The 14895-nt window shown below is 44.9% G+C and overlaps 1 protein-coding gene across 1 annotated transcript in view; it reads right to left on the bottom strand.

Annotated features, from left to right (window-relative positions):
* Positions 1-14895, bottom strand: part of LOC128496705 (FYN-binding protein 1-like) — a 216209-nt gene that overhangs the window by 76590 nt on the left and 124724 nt on the right. The window contains exons 7-8 of the mRNA XM_053466500.1: positions 4740-4902; positions 3321-3354 (exon numbers count right to left, since the gene is read on the bottom strand). Coding sequence (XP_053322475.1) covers positions 3321-3354; positions 4740-4902 — 197 coding nt within the window. The remainder of the gene's footprint in view (positions 1-3320; positions 3355-4739; positions 4903-14895) is intronic.

Below are 14895 nucleotides of genomic sequence, written 5' to 3'. Positions count from 1 at the left end.
ACGTTATCATATCCCCTCTGAGGCGACGTTTTTCTAAACTAAACAGATTTAAATTAGTTAACCTTTCTTCATAACTATAGTGCTCCATTCCTTTTATTAATTTTGTAGCCCGCCTCTGCACCCTTTCTAGTGCTATGATATCCTTCTTTAGAAAAGGTGCCCAAAATTGCACAGCATACTCAAGGTGCGGCCTTACCATTGATTTATACAGAGGCAAAATTATATCTTTATTCCGCGACTTGATGCCCCTTTTTATACACGACAATACCTTACTGGCCTTAGCAACCGCAGACTGACACTGCACATTGTTGCCTAGTTTGTTGTCTATAACAATTCCCAAATCCTTCTGATTTGTCATTACCCCTAATTCACTACCGTTTAGGGTGTAGGTTGCTTGTGCATTCGCTACCCCGAAGTGCATAACTTTACATTTATCTACATTGAATTTCATCTGCCATTTGAGTGCCCAGTCCCCCAGTCTATCTAGATCCCTCTGCAGCACAGTAATATCCTGCTCGCCCTGTATAACTTTACCTAGTTTTGTGTCATCTGCAAACACAGAAACATGACTTTCAATGCCTCCTGCCAGGTCATTTATAAATATGTTGAATAAAATTGGTCCCAGAACAGAACCCTGAGGGACACCACTTACCACTTTTGACCAGCTTGAAAATTTACCATTTATAACAACTCTCTGTTCTCTACCTCTAAGCCAATGTTCTACCCAAGAACAAGAATTTGCATCTAGGCCAATTTCTTTCAGTTTGAATACTAACCTATTGTGTGGAACCGTGTCAAACGCCTTGGCAAAATCCAAGTAGATTACATCCACTGCAACACCCTGATCTACACTTCTACTTACTTCTTCGTAGAATGCAATTAAATTAGTTTGACAGGACCTATGTTTCATAAAACCATGCTGATTTATGCTAATAATACTATTCTTCCCAAGGAATTCTTGAATATTATCCCTAAACAGCCCTTCAAATACTTTATTAGCAACGGAAGTTAGGCTCACAGGTCTATAATTTCCGGGCACAGAGTTGGAACCCATTTTGAAAATAGGAACCACATCTGCCTTCCTCCAATCCTCTGGTATGAAGCAGGTTTCAAACAGAAGTCCTGCAACCACCCAATTTTCCCCACAGACTACTATAGCGATTTATACTATATACTACCATACATGATTTCGAGCAAATGTAAATTCTTCTAGGAATTCTACGTAGAATTCCTAGAGGAGTAATACATTTTAAGTCACTGATTATTGATCGGTCTCCCTGGTCAATGTCAGTGTCCTAAACTTGTCACTAACAAGCCTGAAAACTGTCAAAATTACCCTAGTTGAGCACCCTGACTTGTCTACTGTTCATAAATATATACTTTTATGGGGTAATTTAAATTGGGGGTGCTTCCAAAATGTCCCAAGTGGGAAATGGGCCCAGCAAACCAATTTCTAAAAAATTGCGCATGTTCCCGTTTTGGCCTCATAGCTTCCTCAAAAAATGCATGAACCATGCATGTGAGGCCTTGTTTTAATCAGGGGATGTTGGTGAACAAGGTGTTTTCTTCCACTGTTGCACTTATGGTGTGCAAGAAATTCAATGCAACATTGAAATTTACGAGTTACAAACGCAATAAAATAATTTCCCTGTGAAGTTTGGCAGACATCAGTGAAGAAATAGCTGCCTGAAAACTGTCAAAATTACCCTAGTTGAGCACCTTGGCTTGTCTGCTGTTCATAAATATATACCTTTATGGGGTAATTTACAGTGGGGGGCTTCCAAAATGTTCCAAATGGGATATGGGCCCAGTAAACCAATTTCTGAAAATTCCAAATTTGAAAACTAAAATGCGCATGTTGCAGTTTTGCCCTCATAGCTTCCTCTAAAAAAGCATGAACCATGCATGTGAGGCCTTGTTGGAATCAGGGGATGTTGGTGAACAAAATGTGGTATTTTCTTCCAGTGTTATACATATGCTGTGCAAGAAATTAATTGTAACATTGAAATGTATGCGTTAAAAATGCAATCAAATTTTCTGTGAACTTTGGCAGACATCACATTAGTTAACTCTGTCCCTAGTTTCCCATAGGCATCTTTGTCACTAAATAGCTTCCTGTAGTGCCATGTTTAGTGACAAAAATGCCTATGGGAAACTGAGGATAGAATTTGCCTTTGCCCCCAGTTTACCATAAGCATCTTTGTCACTAAACATGAGACTATGGGAAGCTATTTAGTGACAAAGATGCCTATAGGAAATTGGGGACAGAGTTTCCCTTTGCCCCCAGTCTCCCATAGCCATCTTTGTCCCATCCTCCCACTGCATGCCCCCAGTTACTTCAACTTACCTGACTGAAGACCCCGATTCTCGCTGTCAAACATCTGTGCGATGCAGACAACCCCGCTGCTGCTGCCGGCGACTCCACCCACCCTCCTCACTGAACGGGGCTGGCACCACCCACAAAGGTCATTGAACAGCGCTGTGCCGGCCACGGAAGTTATTGAGCGGTGCCAGCTGACTCACTTATATTTAGAATCAACAGGGGTGGCATTTTAAGATGCCGTCCCCGTTGATCCGAAATAGAATTGAGTTAGCTGGTCAGCGCGACTCAATGACCTTCGTGGGTGGTGACAGCCCCGTTCAGTGAGGAGGGTGGGTGGAGCCGCCGGCAGCAGCGGGGTTGTCTGCATCGCACAGACGTCCACTGCTGCTGGAAAGGAGGATCCAAGTACCCTGCAGCAACACGGGGGATCTGGATCCTTCACCCAATTATAGGCTGCACAACCACAAGAAATGGTTTGCGCGAATCAGTTGAATCCCACCACTGTATATATATTGTAATAAAGTACCTTTTAGGACACTTCTACAGCAGTGGGGAGAGCAGGAGACCCAATGTGTTTCCAGGCTTTTATCCCAACTCAAACATACAAAGAAAAACCTACTCCTATTTAGGAGGCTTACTAAACAGACTAACATAGAACTGGCCAGCTAAGCTGGTTTCCAGTATAAAATAAAACAGAATATACTTCCCAAAGTCGTGTCTCCTACCAGCCCACCTTGTAGCACCCTGGAGCTCAGGTACACCTCCTGTTCCTTCCAAGATGTGGACAAATTGCAGTGGGCTGTTCTCTGTCAGATTAAGAAGCTGTTTCCTCCACCCTACATTTATCTCAGTGCAGATTTAAACCTGGGGCACCTGTGTTAATTGGACCAGCAGTTAACCCATTAGTCACTGGGATAAACTGCTCTTTCCAATCTCCTGCTTACATAGAAGCCATCTTTCACCCTGTCACAATATATATGTATAAATAAATACTTACAGCTTAAGTACAGCCTTTCTGGGTACATAGCCAACTGCAAGAAACAGAAAATATTAAGTCTCATTTGCCATGAACGAGGTTAAAAACATAATTGTCTCATAAAGAGTCATTATTTTTGATTGTGGAAGTATTTAATATTCTAAATGTTTAATTATAAAATATTTAGGCTTATCAGTTTCAATCTAAAGAGATTTGTGTTCTTACTGTGACAGAACCCTCCATCACTGGGGCCCCTGTAGAGGCCTGAGAGCCAGCCTCCTCCCTACCGACTATGGGCCCAAGCCTTGTAGAGACTTCTGTGTGTGGATACAGGGGGTCAGTTTCTACTGATTTTCCTCAGGTACAGGTTTTACTACTCAGAGTCTCAAAACTGTAATGTCAGCTGGACATCCTGTTGTAGGAAGAATGCTGAATGTCTTTGCATTGGGTGCATTGTTTATTGTATAGGTGTGAAGTGTTTCCCCTGTTATTGTGTGAGTTAGCCCTTGTCTTAAGACCCCTTGTAGGTATGACTAGGTGTTACTGCTGCATACCTAATTATCAATTACACAACAGGTAGCTGTTAATCCTGTGAGCTCCTGTTATCTCTGTGTCCTATCCATTGTCTGTCTCAAGCCAATTATATGTCTATCATCATTCCATGTCTGTGTCCCCAACTAATGTAATTATTTATGTCTCATGTCATTCTGTCCTTCCCCCGGATATTGTGTTGCAGGATTTGATCTAATTACTTCCTTCCTGACATGGTAATTAGATCCTGTGATATTTGTCTTGCCCCTTTTCTTACTTGTATATATAGCTCTGTATATGGTTTAAATAAAGGAGTCCTATTTTCTCCTCAACATGAGTGTTGCCTGATGCTTGGGGTGGGCTGTTATGATCCTTTATTGTCCTTTTCATGACAATAGCCACGCTGTGTAGCTAAGCTTCGGATAGCCACAGTGCCAATGCAGCTCCGGTGCAGAGACGCCCCCTTCTATCTACAACGCTCTTTCTGTGTGGCGCTGAAGGGGTTAATTGTTGGTGTCCTGGCAGGAGGAAGCAACGATTGGCGGGAGTACCCAGTCGGGGTACAGGTCGGTCCCGTAACACATACCTCTGTTTATATTTTAACACTTATCATAGCTTCCTTTACCTATCACATCGCCTCTTTCAACTACACTGTCACCTGTTCCTTTCTGACTTATTTCCATTTTTCCTTACACTTTTTCTGTCCCTTCCCCCTTCTTACTGCATCTAACCAAGCCTTTCTACTACTGATGTAGGCATATCAGCCAATGTAAGTAATAGCTCAATGGACACCAGATTAGCTTACCACTTCAACCAAAGCCTACATTTTTACTTCTCCCCAGTAGCTGCAATAAAATGTAAAAAAAAAATAAAATAAAATAAAAAGGTAACTAAGGGCTGCTTACTTACATTTCCCTTCAAAGTTACGGCATAATATTTTGTCTGTATTTGTTAGTTGAATAACATCTAGAATTTCTCCTCTTGTGTAAGGAAGGTCTTTTTCTCCTGGTTTATGGACAATGGCATTGGGGTCAGCCATCATTCGAGTTAGAACCTTAATTTCTCCATGAAACTGTAGGAACACAAAAATATCTATATTCAGAAGTACTACGAAAGCTAAAGTGTCTCTGTTTAAGCTTTTACCATAACCACATTCATATTAAAATGTATTTATTACAACTATTTGTAACTTTCGCTTTTGTTTTTCAATCAGTGCATTTTTGGACATATTGTCAGGACCTGGGCTCAGGTAGGAGCCCAGGTGCAGGGGATACTAGAGGTTCTGCCTGTACCCCTTGATGCATCCTGATGGGTAGGTAGGTACAGACAGGCACACAACAGATTGAATAGCAGGACTGGAAACAGAATAAAAGGGAGCAATAGTGAGGACAAGCGGCTTGGAAGTCCTCAGGCAGGATAAGATACCAGGACCAGGTACAGAGCCAAAGCAAATAGGTTGCTGACACTGTAATGCAAAGGCTCTGAGCAGGTATATAAAGGTAGCCAGCTGAAAAATAGTTTATACCTGAGCAACAGTTCAGAGAAATACCAAAGCAGAGTAGTCAGGATGACAACATACCTGGTCATCAGGTTGCTGATGAACCAAATTAGAATAAAAAAAATATAAACCATAAACAGGTCAACGTCACATCAAAGTATCAGGTGCTAATTAAAGAAAATCAGAATCCAATAGACATACATCAAACCAAATGGAATGTCTGGAGAGAATCCAGAATCAAAGTCATGTGGTTGAGCAGAAGATCAGGAACATCACAAGGAGCATGCAAGCAACAAGTCACCTCAGCAACAGATAACCCATCTGACAATTACCAGTTCTGGAGTTAGGGGTGCCAGCAACATTGTCCAAGGATTTGTTGCACAAATACAAATCCTGTTATCTTGCCCATGCTTGAGACCAACATCAGATGATCTACTGCGCACACTGTGGAACATTCAATCCTGCTTGGACATAGTTGAGAATCCAATGGTCTCAGGGGTCCAATGTGATCTGGTGGTCTTTAACCATGTAATGACCACAAATATTTTATTGGTTTTAAATTGGTTCACTGTTTCTGCTACTCTGTTACCTATTTTGGTCCACAGTGATACTGTAAGGGGATAAAATGAAACCTAAAAATCACCTTGTGTGGACTTAAATAAAGATTTCTCTAGCTTATCATATAGCCGATTTTCAGCTATAAGTCAGGAAAAAACAGGGTCAAGCTATCTTTATATGGAGATCAGGAATATATAAGGAAATTGTTCTGATACAGTATCAGGAATGTGTCTAAATCTCTGAATACATCATTGAGAAATGACTGGGGTATGAAGGGCATGACAAAATTGTGGCAGCCCATCTGTTTATACCCTATGTTATTTTGGCCCCATACCCGTTTTCCTGTGTTACACCCCATCCCTGTTGTTTTCACAAGGATTAAAGATTCACCGACCATTTATACCCCTAATGTGTGCGGGGACAGGGTTACCCAGCCACGGCCATGGAACTCGGGTCCGGCTACCGTGAGACATATTGTCGGGAAGTTTCTGACACTGTTGCTAAGGGTCCCGACGTCAGGCTGATTTTATTTTTGTACTCTTCGTGACAATGGCCGTTTTAACATGTCTACACTGTTTGTGTTTAGCTGTAATTTTCTTCTTTCCCTTTTACTGAACCCACACAAGTTATATTTTTTTTCAGGACAAGAAGGGCTTTCTTTAAATGACATTGTTTTGATTGTATCATATTAGTTACTTTTAAAAATAATATAAAATATGGTGAAAAATGTGGAAAAAATTATTTTTTCTAACTTTTAGTTGAAAAATCTTTTACTCATCTATAAAAGGTAATGAATAATGGGGGGGGCGGCATTTTAAACTTTGCCCCAGGCGGCATTTTGTCTTGGGCCGGCCCTGCATGTGAGCATCTGTGATAAACCAATCACAGTGTTTAGCTGAACCCACAATCAGTTGAGAGACAAAGTCTGTGCTATGGGTATTAGTTGACAGGTTGGGAAAGTGTTAAGTGTGTCAAACTCAAATGCAAGTTTAAGCCAGCTGAGTGTTACCTTGCTGGTGGTTCAGAGGCTTCCTCGAGCAGGGGAGCCGAGACGCAGCCCGCGCATTCAGCCCCCTGCTCGTTTTGTTCGCGTGAGACGCGGTGAGGTCTGGCCTGCCTCTACACGCGCGCCCCTGCGAGGATTGAGAGATCTAGACGGGGTGCGCGCCTCAACGTCAGCCTCAGCGTTCGCGCATGCATCTTAAAGGGGTATTTATCTTTTTTCCTCCTCCCCCTAATTTAGGGGGTAGGAGGATCTAGGAGCAAGAGGGATATTTAAAACCGCAGTTTGCAGCTATCCCTTGCCTGTGATAGAGCCTTGTTTGCCTTCACTAGCGACAGGATCAAGTTCTAGCCGCTCACACATCTCAACTCCAATCCTTGGAACGGAAATTAGACGATGTTGCGGACCTTCTAAGATCTATGGCCACGAATCTGTCACCGACCATCTCGCAAGGGGCATCATCCGATTCTTCACCTCCTGTTCCGGGGCAAAGTACTGTTGATGCCACTGCCTGACAAATTTTCCGGTGACCCTCAATAGTGTCATGGTTTCCTAAATCAGTGCGCCTTATATTTCCGGGTACATCCTCATACTTTCTCCTCTCATTGCAACAGAGTGACTTTTATTATAAATTTATTAAAAGGAGAAGCGTTGGCGTGGGCATCACCCCTATTAGAACAGAGCTCACCCATTATGGAAGATGCGGACGCCTTTATCGCATCATTTCGTGCTGTGTTTGATGCTCCCGGGAGGCGTGAAGCTGCAGAATCCAATTTAATGGAGGTTCAACAGGGGAGGAGAACAGTGGCCCAGTACGCCATTGAATTTTGTACATTAGCTTATGAGACAGACTGGAATGTCAGCGCCCTGAAATCCGCCTTTCGCAGGGGTTTGAATGAATCGATAAAGAATGCACCCACCTACTGTGATTTACCTCATGCTTTAGAGAACCTGATCGCCCTGTGTCTACGGTTAGAAGCCAGAGGTCAGGAGAGAAAATTCGACAGAGAACACGACCGAAGGCCATGTCAATTTAGGCCTTGGATGCGACATCCCACTCCTGCACCTACTGAACCTGCTGCCGCTATTGCTGAGCCTATGGCAATAGGTCCTGTGCTTTATCTATCCGCTGAAGAGAAACAACGCCGCAGATCTTTGGGACTATGTTTATATTGCGGACAAAAAGGACATTTGATTTATGCTTGCCCTAGAAAATCGGGGAACGCCAGAACTTAGTGGAGGTCGGAGGTGCTTCACTTAGTGCTACTATTGCTTCAGCTCCTCAGTCACAAAGACTTTTGGTTCCTATCAAGCTGCAGTGGACAGGCCACCAAGTGGCCACACAAGCTTTCATTGATTCGGTGCGGCTGAAAATTTTATAGACAAGACTTGGGCTTTGGAACATAGGATTCCCTTACAGCCTAGGACTCAGAAAACCTCTATTACTGCATGTCAGGGTACCAGTGAATCAGGACGGAGGCAAAAAGGTACTGGTCAAAATGTTTATTAAAATAAAATAATAACAAGAATCCAAAACATAAGACAAGCGGGTGGTCGTAGAACAAGCCAAGGTCAGGAGCCAGAACGGGTAGTCATACAAGCCAAGGTCAGGAGTCCAGTAATCCACGTAGTCCAAAAGCAGGCAGGAGTCAGCACCAAAATGGGAGTCAGACAGGCCGGGTCATACACAAGAATCAAACACTGGAAGGCAGCATGCACTCACAGGTCCGGAACCACGAAAGGGCAACCAGCAACTGAACTAGCTGGTTAATATAGTCACAGCCTGCAGGAAGAGGAGGGGATAACTTGGACATAAAGTTGGAAGAGGAAGGGGGCGCGGCCTAACAAACAGAGAGCCATGAGGAGGAAAGCCAGTGCAGGTAGGCCGAAACCCTGACAGTACCCCTCCCCTAACGACCCCTCCCCCGGGGGGAGGGACCAGGTTTAGAGGGGAAATGCGTATGAAAGGCTCGTACCGGTCTAGGGGCATGAACAGCCAAGATCGTTCCTCAGGTCCATATCCTTTCCAATGAACTAAATACTGCAGGCGACCCCTGGACACACGAGAATCGATGATAGACTGAACTTCATATTCATCATGACCATTAACCGGAATCGGGCGAGGAGCTGAAGCAGTGAATCGGTTGCAAACAAGTGGTTTCAGCAGCAAGACATGGAAGACATTCGGAATACGCATGTTGGGAGGAAGATCTAAGGCATAAGCCACCGGATTAACCTTGCGCAGAATACGGTAGGGACCCACAAAACGAGGGGCCAGTTTGTGAGAGGGAACCCGGAGGTTCAGATTGCGAGAGGATAACCAAACCCTCTCCCCGACCTGGTAGGAAAGAGCCGGAAGCCGTTTGCGGTCAGCCTGGAGCTTGTACCGTCGTGCTGATAACTGGAGTGAGTCCTTGACCCGTGCCCACATGGATCGGAGTTCGCGTAGACGGTCCTCGAGAGCAGGGATGCTCTGGGGTGGAAAACTATCGGGTAGCATGGCAGGTTGCATCCCGTAGTTTACCAGGAAAGGCGAGAGACCAGAGGCTGTGGATACATGGCTATTATGAGCAAACTCCGCCCAAGGCAACAGGTCAGACCAGTTGTTCTGATGATCCGAAATGTAACAACGAAGGTACTGCTCCAAGCCCTGGTTCGAGCGCTCTGCGGCTCCGTTAGATTGTGGATGGTAGGCCGAGGAAAAGGAAAGGCGTATCCCCAACTGGAGACAAAAGGCACGCCAAAAGCGAGACACAAACTGACTCCCTCTATCCGAGACTATTTCTTTAGGTATTCCGTGCAGCCTAAAGATCTCCCTCGTAAAGACGTTTGCCAATTCTTGCGCAGACGGGAGTTTCTTAAGTGGGATACAGTGGCACATCTTGGAGAACCGATCCACTACCATCAGAATGACAGTATTGTTCTGGGAGGGAGGAAGTTCCACAATGAAGTCCATGGAAATGTGTGTCCAGGGTCTCTCGCCATTGGGAATAGGTTGCAGTAAACCCACAGGAAGATGCCTGAGATCTTTACTTTGAGCACAGGTCTGGCAGGAGGCAACAAATTCCTTAATATCATTACGGATCTTGGGCCACCAGAACTGACGGGTCATACCCCAAATCATTCGATTCTTACCAGGGTGGCCCGCGGCCTTAGAACAATGGTAAGTGTGCAACAAGGAATGTCGGAGGGGAACAGGTACGTAGCACTTGCCAGGCGGTGTGCACGGTGGAGCCTGATTTTGTGCAGCCAGGATTTTCTCCCCCAATGGGGAGGTCAGACTGGTACGGATGTTTGCCAGGATGCGATCGGGAGGAATAATCGGTGTCGGAGGCACTTCTTCTCTGGAAGAGGAAGTGAATTGTCTAGATAAAGCATCCGCACGTACGTTTTTCGAGCCCGGGAGGTAAGATACCAGAAAATTAAACCTGGAAAGGAATAAGGCCCACCGAGCTTGCCGAGGAGTCAATCTTTTGGCCTCGGAGAGGTAGGTCAAATTCTTGTGATCTGTTAAAATCAAAACAGGTGTCGTGGTCCCCTCAAGGAGATGACGCCATTCCTTGAGTGCCAGAATTATAGCCAGAAGTTCCCTATCACCAATCTGTAGTTGCATTCGGCTGGAGAGAGTTTTTTTTGAGAAGAAGCCACACGGGTGTAGCGGGCCTTCAGGTTTAGGACGTTGAGACAGAAGGGCGCCTACTCCTGTCTCAGACGCATCTACCTCCAGGATGAATGGTAGTGTCGGGTCTGGGTGGACCAAGACGGGAGCGGACGCGAATGCTTTTTTCAAATCCTCAAACGCCTGAATCGCAACCAGAGGCCATCGTAAAGGATCACCATCTTTTCGGGTGAGGTCAGTAATGGGTTTGACTAAATCAGAGAAGTTGCGTATGAATTTGCGGTAATAATTAGCAAAACCGAGGAAGCGTAGGACAGACCGAAGACCAACAGGACGAGGCCAATTAAGTACCGTAGAAACCTTTTGAGGGTCCATAGAAAAGCCCTTATCAGAAATAATATAGCCCAAAAATGCAACCTGGATTTTATGGAACTCGCATTTCTCCAACTTACAGTATAAACCATTCACTCTGAGGCGTTGGAGGACACGTTTGACGTCACTGATATGGGTCTCGAGAGAAGGCGAGTGTATGAGTATATCGTCGAGGTATACAACAACACACTCCTGTAGCATATCTCTGAGTACATCATTGATAAACTCCTGGAAGACAGCAGGAGCATTGCATAAGCCAAAAGGCATAACCAGATATTCATAGTGCCCACTTCTGGTATTAAATGCTGTCTTCCATTCGTGTCCTTGCTTAATGCGTACCAAATTGTAGGCCCCACGTAAATCCAACAGCTTGGCCCCTTTTAACCGATCAAAAAGCTCAGTGATCAACGGTATTGGATATGCATTTTTGATCGTAATTTTATTCAGACCTCTGTAATCAATACAGGGCCTAAGTTCACCCCCCTTCTTTTTTACAAAGAAAAAGCCGGCACCAGCGGGGGAAGTGGATTTACGTATAAATCCCCTAGCCAGGGCATCGGAGACATAATCCTCCATGGCCTTATTCTCAGCAACTGACAATGGGTAGACTCGACCATGAGGAGGAGCAGCGCCTGGCTGGAGTTCTATGGCGCAATCATAGGACCTATGGGGAGGTAGGGAACCAGCCCGAACTTTGTCAAAGACATCAGCATAGTCCTTGTATCCTTGTGGCAACACCGGGGTAGCATCAGTACAAAGGACCTTGATAACGTCGCAAAGACACTCCTTTTGGCAAGAAGGCGACCAGGCTAACACCTCAGACTGCCGCCAGTCGAGGGTAGGATTATGTTTTTGTAACAACGGATAGCCCAACACCACAGGAAAGTAAGGAGAGGAGATCATCTGGAACTGGATCTTCTCCTGATGGAGAGCCCCGATGGACATGGAGAGAGGAATAGTCTTCTTGGTAATGAGCGAAGGCTGCAGAGGCCTACCATCAATAGCCTGGACGGCCAAGGGCTTCTCCCTGTTAATAACAGGTATACAATGGTTAGCCACAAAGGAGGTGTCAATAAAGGCATCGGCAGCACCTGAGTCTATGAGCGCTTTGGTAACAATCGAAGCCACTGGCCATGACAAAACAACCGTAACTAGAGGCTTGTTTTTGAAGATGTTAGGGGACCGGGTAAGCCCACCTAGAGTGTGTCCCCGACCGGACCCTAGGTGCGAGCGTTTCCCGGGCGAGTTGGGCAGGAACGTAGCAAATGCCCACTTTGGCCACAGTAAAGACATAGGCCCTCCCTCCTACGGTACGCTTTCTCGGCCTCAGAGAGCCGGGTAGCCCCCAACTGCATGGGCTCAACGCCCTCAGGCAGGACATCCACAGGAGGCACGGGAGGAGAGGGAGGAACGGGTGGGTTCAAAAAGGTTAGCGCCAACCTGTTCCAGACTGGCCATGGCAACACATAGCCATGGATTGTGTTACAGACCTACCTCCTTCTTGAGGCCATACGACTATTTTAGTGGTGGTCGATTTATTCAGCAAACAAGCACATTTTATCGCTCTAGCTAAACTTCCGTCTGCTAGTACTCTAGCCGAAACCTTCATGAGAGAGATCTACACGGAGTTCCTCAAATAATCATTTGTGATAGAGGTTCACAATTCATCTCGAAATTCTGGAGAGCAATGTGTAAACTTATGGGGATTGAGTTGCATTTTTCATCATCCCATCATCCACAATCCAATGGGCAAGCTGAGAGAACAAATCAAGTACTTAAGCAATACCTTAGAATGTACGTTTCTGAGGACCAGTCCGATTGGTCAGCGCTTTTGCATCTTGCTGAATGGTCCTACAACAGCTCTTATCATGAATCCCTACAGATGTCTCAATTTAAGGTGGTTCATGGTTATGAACCTTCGTTTTGGCCTGAAGAAACCAGTACTACGGGGGTTCCTGCAGCTGAAGCCCAATTTCAAGTTTTATGTGACCATTGGGCACTTATTTCGGAACAGTTAAGACAGACTAAAAGTTTGCAAAAGAAAACGGCCAATAAGTATCGATCCAAAGGGCCTGTGCTCAACCCTGGAGACTATGTGTGGCTTTCCACAAAATATCTTCACCTCCAACAAGCTGCCAGAACCCTAGGGCCTAAATATATTGGTCCATATAAAATTAAAACGAAAATTAATGAAGTTACCTATTCTCTAGTTCCTAAAACACTGCGCATTAATAATGCATTTCATGTTTCTTTATTAAAACCAGTAATTAGAAATCAATACTCCTCCACGGTTCGTACTCCTGATCCTGTAGTAGTCCAAGGCAAAGAAGAATATGAAGTACAAACCATCTTAGACTCTAGAAAGAAACAAGGAAGACTGCAATATTTTATTAGATGGAAGGGATACGGTCCTGAGGAGAGTTCCTGGGTCCTGGCCTCTGATGTCCATGCTCCAGCCAAGATTCGTTCCTTTCATAGGAAATTCCCACAGAAACCGGCTCCTGATCGCCAGGATGGCTCTTGTAGACGGGGGGGTACTGTTACCTTGCCGGCGGTTCCGGGGCTTCCTCGAGCAGGGGAGGCGAGACGCAGCCCGCACGTTTAGCCCTCCTGCCTCTATACGCGTCCCCGCGAGGATCGAGAGATCTAGATGGGACGCGTGCCTCAACGTCATGAGAGCCGTTCGCGCATGCGTCTTAAAGGGGTATTTATCTTTGTTCCTCCTCCCCCTAATTTAGGGGGTAGGAGGATCTAGGAGCAAGAGGGATATTTAAACCCTCAGTTTGCAGCTATCCCTTGCCTGTGATAGAGCCTTGTTTGCCTTCACTAGCGTTTTGAATCTTCTCTTTGTATTTCGTTACCTGAACTCTGCTTGTACCCGACTACCCGTTGTTTGCCGCCTGCCCTGACCTTTGCTCATGACCCCGACTATCCGATTGCCTGCTCTTTGAATTATCTCTGTGTTCCTGCATTATTGGGGACCCCTGGTTGCTGATTCTTCTACCAGGAATCTACGTAGCTCAGTATTGCGTAGCTCCTCATCACCGCTTGGGGGCGCCTTTCCTTGTACTGCAGCGTGGATCCACTGCCTGACCCACCGCTAGTGACACTGAGTGATAGTTTGTACCTGGGCAACAGTCCAGGGGAGTGCCACAGCAGAGAACTAAGAAGCAGGGCAGGATCACAAAAGGCCACACAAGTATCAGATGGCAATGGAACAAAATCAGAATCTAGTAGATGAGCAAATGCTGGGAATCATAAGTCTAATGTGGCATACCAAAAAGAAAAAAAAATGCAGAAATCCCAAATCAAGTCACAAGGTCAAGTAATGTGCTGGTCAGGAACAATGCAAGAAGCAACATACTGAGGCCAGTATCTGTCAAGCACTAGCTTCCAAAACGACTGTGACATTAGCACCATGTCCAAAGATTTGTTGCGTGGAAGCAACTCTTTCTTCTGCATCTGAATATGTGCTGGATGTTCACTCGATAAAGAAGTACATTTCTGAAAGTTTGAGGAGAATTTTTATAAACGGTCCTTTTCTGATTTAATGTTGGCGAGAAGCATCATCACTATTTTTGGGGTAATTCAAAATCACTTGTCCAATGACCCAAATCAACTAGTATTCACAGGAGCTGTTTTGTTGCTATTCAGCCTTTCAAGACTAAAGTTGTACTATAACCATGTTTCAAAGGGACACATTTATAACATGTTCTAACTAATCAATCATTACTTTAACTTTTATCATATTTATATTGCCAGTGCCATGGCTGTTACAATGAGGGCAAAAGTAAAACAATAACAAAGAAACATTTGATCCAGAATAATTGCTTGCGCAAAGTCTATTAGGAAGTTAATTAATTTATAGCTCTGTTTAAGTAACAATGCATCAATATAAACACATTCCACAGGCACCTATTGGTTATATGGTGGCTTTACAGAAGGGGATAAATAGGCTTCGCTGCTAGTTATACAGTGGATGCATAGTGTTGTACTAGCAATGGCAGAGATTACC

The sequence above is a fragment of the Spea bombifrons genome, chromosome 1, assembly GCF_027358695.1.
Source record: "Spea bombifrons isolate aSpeBom1 chromosome 1, aSpeBom1.2.pri, whole genome shotgun sequence".
Lineage (NCBI taxonomy): Eukaryota > Metazoa > Chordata > Amphibia > Anura > Pelobatidae > Spea > Spea bombifrons.
This window is presented reverse-complemented; position numbering and strand designations above follow the sequence as displayed.